This window comes from Enhydra lutris, unplaced genomic scaffold, assembly GCF_002288905.1.
Source record: "Enhydra lutris kenyoni isolate GAN:26980312 unplaced genomic scaffold, ASM228890v2 scaffoldscaffold12, whole genome shotgun sequence".
NCBI lineage: Eukaryota > Metazoa > Chordata > Mammalia > Carnivora > Mustelidae > Enhydra > Enhydra lutris.
Genome location: NW_019154096.1, coordinates 61,814,219 through 61,820,218, shown reverse-complemented (window position 1 = coordinate 61,820,218; position 6,000 = coordinate 61,814,219). Strand labels below are relative to the sequence as shown.

Here is a 6,000-nt window from a genome sequence, read left to right as displayed (position 1 = left end):
AGAAATGATTGAGAAAGGGCTTAGGATTCTGAAAGAAAATAAGGTTCAGTACCAACAATTATACTAAACCTGAAACAACTCAGAGGTGATGTATGTACACCATGATCCCCGTGAACGCCCGAGGACTCGGGACTCAGGAAGTCACGGGGTTAAGAAGAGCCGGGGCTGGGCATCAACCACCTCACCACAGATGGAACGTCCAGAAACGATGCGACCTGAACTGGTGCAGGACAATAGGGTTCTGCCCGGGGGGTGGGTGCGGGGGGAGACTCGGGGCAGTGGGCTGCAGGGTTAGACACTTTTCTATCTGATTCTGCAAAAGGGACAGCAGCTCTCCACTTTCCCCAACTTACCCTTCTGGAGGCTCACCCCTGAGCATCTCTGATTCCCAGGGTTTTAGGCAGAAGCTGCTGTGTCTTCTCTGTTCAACCCTTTAGAGACATCCTAGACTCAGAGAGGGGCCAGATCCCAACCTCTGTGCTCAGTGAGCTTCCCTAAGACAAATGCCAAGGGCTCCCTGCATGACAGATAGCCACTCACAAGCTTTCAAATTCTCTTTATTAAAAATCTTTTTTTTTCCTTTTGTAAAAACAAACACTTGCGGTCAATTACACAGATCAGGAAAAGTGATGACGATTGATAAGACACTCAACAAATTCGAATACTTTACAAGTTCAAACTTAAATTAACTAGTGTTTTTCTTTTTCTCATAAGCTCAAAAAGCAAACTCTGGTCCAGTTCAAGGACAGTCTAATAGATCACAGCCTCCGACTGTCCAAGGAAGGGACAGTGATGGCTGTGCTCACACCAACATCTAATCTATCAAATTATTTGGAATACTGCCTGGATATACTTTATTTCGGGTGTTTTATGATGAAAAGAAAATTACCTATGCCTTTTGTTACCTTAACCCAGGGTACAAATGAATCTGTTACTCAAGGTAGCAGATGCTCTTACATAAGCTTTTTGGGGAGACACTTTGAAATGGTTGACAAACACTAAGGAAAAGCTTTAAAAAAATAAATCAGTATTTTCCTGGTTGTCTGTAATATTGCATTGTGTATGACACATGTAGGAATAAAAAGTGCAAATTACAGAGTGGGTGAAGGACCATGCCAATGGAACTGTATAAAAATAAATAGAAATAAATACAAATATATATACAAATACAGAATTTTAGACGGTTTTTAAAGTGAAGGTTCTGACTGAATGCAGAGAGCCTCTCCTCGATCCCTCCCTGTGGCTCTTGCCAGCTTTCCAATATGGAGAAGGTCAGTCTAACAGCAGGGGAGCCATTGCATTACTTGGGAATGAGGCTGTTTGAACAGCCATCTCGACTTCCATGGAAACGGTGCTGGGCGGGAGGAAGAGGAGAAGGAGGAGGAGGAGGGATGAGCTGGTGGGTCGATGTTCACTTTGCTGGGAGAAAATACTGCCAGCCTCTCTGAAAATGCTCATTTCCATCCTCTGGTGGAGGTGGAAGACTCTTCTCAGCAAGGTTCCCAGAGAGCTGGCCCTGGACACCCCCTGAGGGCAAAGAATGACAACGAGGTCCAGAGGTTTTCCCAGAAATGCAGAAGGCCGGTCTGCAGAGCAGCAGGTGAAAACCTGTGGAGGCAGCTTGAGCCGAGCTGCCATCTTCAGAGCCGACTGTCTTGGAGACGCCAACCTTTCCGAGGCCCCCAGATGGCGTCATGCCAAGGCCAGGCTATCCGCTTCCTCCAGCCCCTGAGAGCGCGTGCCCAGGCTGCCTGGTTGGCCTCTAGTGCTGGTCTTCTCTGTTCTCTTTCACAGGTTCCCCTCAACTCTCTCCTCACCAGTAACCGTGTGTGCCCCGAGGTTTACACAGGATTCATTTTATGTCCTACATTTCTTCCTTCTCTGTGCTTCAGATTCACTGATAAAATGTCAGTGTTGAACTCAGATAAGTTCTCTATCCTTCGGCCATTAGTGCAGAGGACAAAATGTGCAGTCTACCTATCTACCATAAAAAAAATCTTATCTACTATAAAAAATGCAAAAAATAATATAAAACAAACAATCCCTTCCTAGTCTATCTGTCATTAGGAGTAGAAACACAGGAACCGTCTTCCAAGGGCTGAGCTGGGGAAGTCGTTCAAGCTTGTGGGAGCAGCACAAGGCTCCCCTCTGACCTTCTTGAAGTCTTCCTCGGGGCTGTGACGAAGCCTCATTTCCCCCTAGCACCTCTGTCCTAAATGCTCCCCATGAAACCTTGGACTCTTAGTCTGGGGCCTGAAGGCACTAAGTTCCAGTATCAGAAAACCCTGTAGGAAGTAGAGGTCTTTTCTTCATGACATTTGACCCCCAAAAGTGTGCACACAGGGGTCCTCTGAAATGCCCTTGACCTCCTGCCCTCCTACCAATTCCTGGCAATCCTGCGGCCTTGCTCTTTCCTTGTGTCTATCTCCACCGAGAGACCATTTTAAAAACCATCCCACCGAGAGGCTGCTGGATCCTGGGACGCAGGCGCTAAGAGCGAGTCAAGGACAGACGCCATTTCCCTGGCTTAGTGCTCTTGCACCAGTGCCGCACAGGGCTGGGAGGCCAACATCTGACCCAGCCCCATATTGTTTTGGCTGAAGGGAGAAGACACTACCGTTTTCATTTTTAACTGAAGTGAATCTATACCAAATGAATTGTCCAGAACAGAACGAAGCTTGGCACCTCCTGAAATCCTGAGGATGGAAAGAAGTTTGGTGGGTGAGGGAGCTCCCTTAACAGAGCTCCCAAAATGAAGAGCTCTTTTCCTCCTCTGTGAGATTCATTACTTTTTGTTAAGGCATGAATCTGGTGGACTTCTAGAGTAACTGAGAAGATGAAAGAGTTATTAAAATTGGGGGCTTTTCAAAAAAGATGGTCCTGCTGGAGGAACTCCCAGCTTCTACCAGGTGCTGGTCTAGGGTGCCCCCTTTCTAGGCCTGCAGGACCCAACAGTTACCCCAGCTCAGGACGCCAGGCACCGAAAATGCTCCAGACCCCCTGGAGTGGCTCTTGACCCAGGAGTTTCTGTGAGATCTCTTCCTTGGTTGATCGGGCCGGCCTGACCTGTCCCGTCCCATCAAGAATTTGAACACTGTGAAATCCCTGAGAAGTTGGATTTTATGAAAAATAAATGACCCTTGGCACAGAGGTTGGCGGGGGAGGGGGAAGGAGAGAGAAGCAAATTGAAGGAAACAAGGATCAATGGTGGGGGGAGAGAGAGGGTAACCCTCCGTCGCTGGACACATCAGGTGACGGCTTCTCTGGGGAGACACTGCAAGGGCGTTTTGACGAGTCGGCGAGAACAGGCCGAGGCAACATGGCCTGCCTGGTTTTCCTTCCTCTCTGGCTTTAGCTTCTGTCCCTGAGGTCAGGAAGGCCCCACCTCAGAAGGCCCTCCTCTCCGGGCTTCCAGAAGCGTCAAAGCTTCTTCCTCTCGAACTGCGGCACGATTCCGCCCTCCTCAGGCCCAGGGCTGCCGGCCCCCTCTGTCTCCTTCAAGCCCTCCTCGGCCAGCTGCGACAAGTACTTCTGCGGAGGGGAGAGAGGGAGAAAGGGAAGAGACAGGGTCAGTGGTGACCTGGCTGGAGAACAAAGGAGAGAGAGGAGAGAGAGGGATGTACCTGGGCCCCTTCTCCCATCATTCTCCCAGTGGGTGAGACTCCCCCCGCCCAGCCCTCCCCTATCCTTCTGTGGCACAGGACCATACAAAGGACCTCCTCTCTACGTTAGTTTACAAGTAACACAGGGCTCTCGTGGAAACACAGAAAACACAGATCCTAACAACAGGGACCACTTCCAAAGCCCCCTTATGCTGTACAAGCGCTGTTCTGCCTTTCTTATAGAAACTCACTGAATTCTCACAACGATGCCACTTGTTTTCCAGAAGAGCCTCAGGGCCCAGGGGCACATCTGCGTGCGACAGCCAGGGGGACCAGAGGCCAGTCGGACTGGCCGGCCTATGGCAGGAGCACGGCACCGTCCTGCGAAGACTGCAAAAGAGGGCCAGCAGCCTCTTGTAACCACCTGCTTCCTGGAGGGTGGCCAGCAGGCTGAGTGCCCGCAGGTCTGTCACTGGACTCCTATTCTGTCACTGGGGGCTGCCTCACACCACCCCGGAGCACTGGCGGCTATCAGCACCGGCCCCCGGCCACAGGGCAGGCCGCCCCTGGGATTCTAGATTCTGTGCAGTGAGACACAACTAGGAAAGGCCTGGGGCCCCATGGGCACCTCTGATGGCCCAGGCAGCAGGGGGCAGCGCAGAGAGCACCAGATCGGGAGTCAGTGTGCAAGTGGTCATGAGTGTGGGCTCTGTGGCCAGAGGACCCGGGCTCAAATCCTAGGTTTCAGCAGGCGAGTCACCCAGGATGTCTGACATGTGTGGACGTGGCTACTAACAGGAACTAGCCCCGTAAGGTGGCTGTGAAGTCCAGCGAGGCACCGTATGCACTCAGCACAGCACCTGGCTCAAAATAAACCCTCAGGGACCTTGCCCTGTGTCACGAGTGGCATCGGCCATCTGACTCCGGGAAAGTCACTCGCCTCTCTGCCTCTGACTCCTGATCTGGTAAAGGGGAGAAACGGTGCCTTCCTCCCCCCAGGGTGACTTTGAGGGCCAGACGAGGTGTTGCCTGTGAGATGCCCTCTCTCTTTAGAAGAAACTGGTTGGCTCTGAGAGCCCGATGCGGAGAGCAGCAGACCGACCGTGGGTCCCCGCAGGCCAGGCTGCTGACCGAGGGCCTGGTTCATCCCCCACCTCATTCCAGGAAGGGAAATGTGGGCTCACTCCCCTCTGGACCTGGAGCCCAGGGAGGCATCTGGTTTTCCATCTGACCTATCTGCCTCCCCCCATTGTTCCGGGTCACTCTGGATGGGTTCTCTTGGGGCTATGACCAGCAGCGGGGGCCCAGCAGAGGCTGCACAGAGAGAAGGGAGGCTCCTTCCACCTGCTCCCCGCCTTGAAGAGCAACCCCTCACCCCCACCTCAAGGCCTGCTGGTAGTGCTAAGTTTACGAGTTGCCTGACTTAGGTGTGAGCCAGCCCCTGCTGCTTGGGTCAGAATTCTTCACTTTTCACACATGTAACATGGGGTAGTGTGGGGTGGGCGAGGTTGTGTGGACAAGAGACATTCTGTCAAGGCCACTGACGGAAACCTTATCTGGGAAGCCTGCGGTAGAGGCTCCCAGCTCCCCAGCAGGTGCGCGAGAGAACCCTGAACTGCAGTTGGTGGGCCTTTAAGGCTTGGCCTGTGCCTGGCCCTGACGTGCCTGGGGACCACAGGAATGGCTCTGGCCTGCTCTGGGGAGGGAAGTCTGCCTGGGGGTTTAGCCCACAGGCCCAGAACACAGTATAGTCTACTGTCCTGGAGGAAAAAAAAAAAAAATACAGGATTTAGAATCAGAGGCCCTGGCCAAGTCCGGACTCATCCTAAATTCCTGAGTGACCCTGAGTTGTGAACTTCCTTGAGGATGACACAGTCCAGCTGAGAATGCTGCAGGAGATCAATAGCTCTCACACTGAGGTATTAGAACCTGCTGGAGAGATTTTTTAAAATGAGGCTTTTCAGGCCCAGCCCTGGAGAGAATGAATACGCAGGGGAGGATGGGTCCAGGACGTGGCATTGTTAAAAGACGCCAGCTGGTATGGGGACCATCACTGGGGGAAACCAGGACTCCATGATCTCCAAGACCCCACCCAGCCCTGCCATTCTGTAGGTTTTATCTTGTTGGGATGGGGGATGATGTTGTCTTCAGGACAGACGGCCACCCTCCGCTGGCTCTGTAGAGCCCAGTCTGAATCCTGGTCAAGTCAGGCCTTCACTGTGCTCCCCCAGGAGAGGCCAGGACTTGGGCCCCAGACCCCATAGCTTCCTTGTTCACAGAGCAGCTGCTCCCCAGAGGGAAATCAAGAGGCTTAAGTGACATGACCCTGGGAGTAGCCAACGACAATTCCTTGCAGATGGTGATACAGGCTATTCATTATGGGTCTTGGTTTGCAAGA

General features: G+C 52.3%; 1 protein-coding gene across 1 annotated transcript in view; it reads right to left on the bottom strand.

Annotated features, from left to right (window-relative positions):
• Nucleotides 1-583: 583 nt before the first annotated feature.
• LOC111144962 (RNA binding motif protein 20) overlaps nucleotides 584-6,000 on the bottom strand; it is a 188,474-nt gene continuing 183,057 nt past the window's right edge. Inside the window, exon 14 of the mRNA XM_022499597.1 lies at nucleotides 584-3,531. Coding sequence (XP_022355305.1) covers nucleotides 3,421-3,531 — 111 coding nt within the window. The 3' untranslated portion in view covers nucleotides 584-3,420. The remainder of the gene's footprint in view (nucleotides 3,532-6,000) is intronic.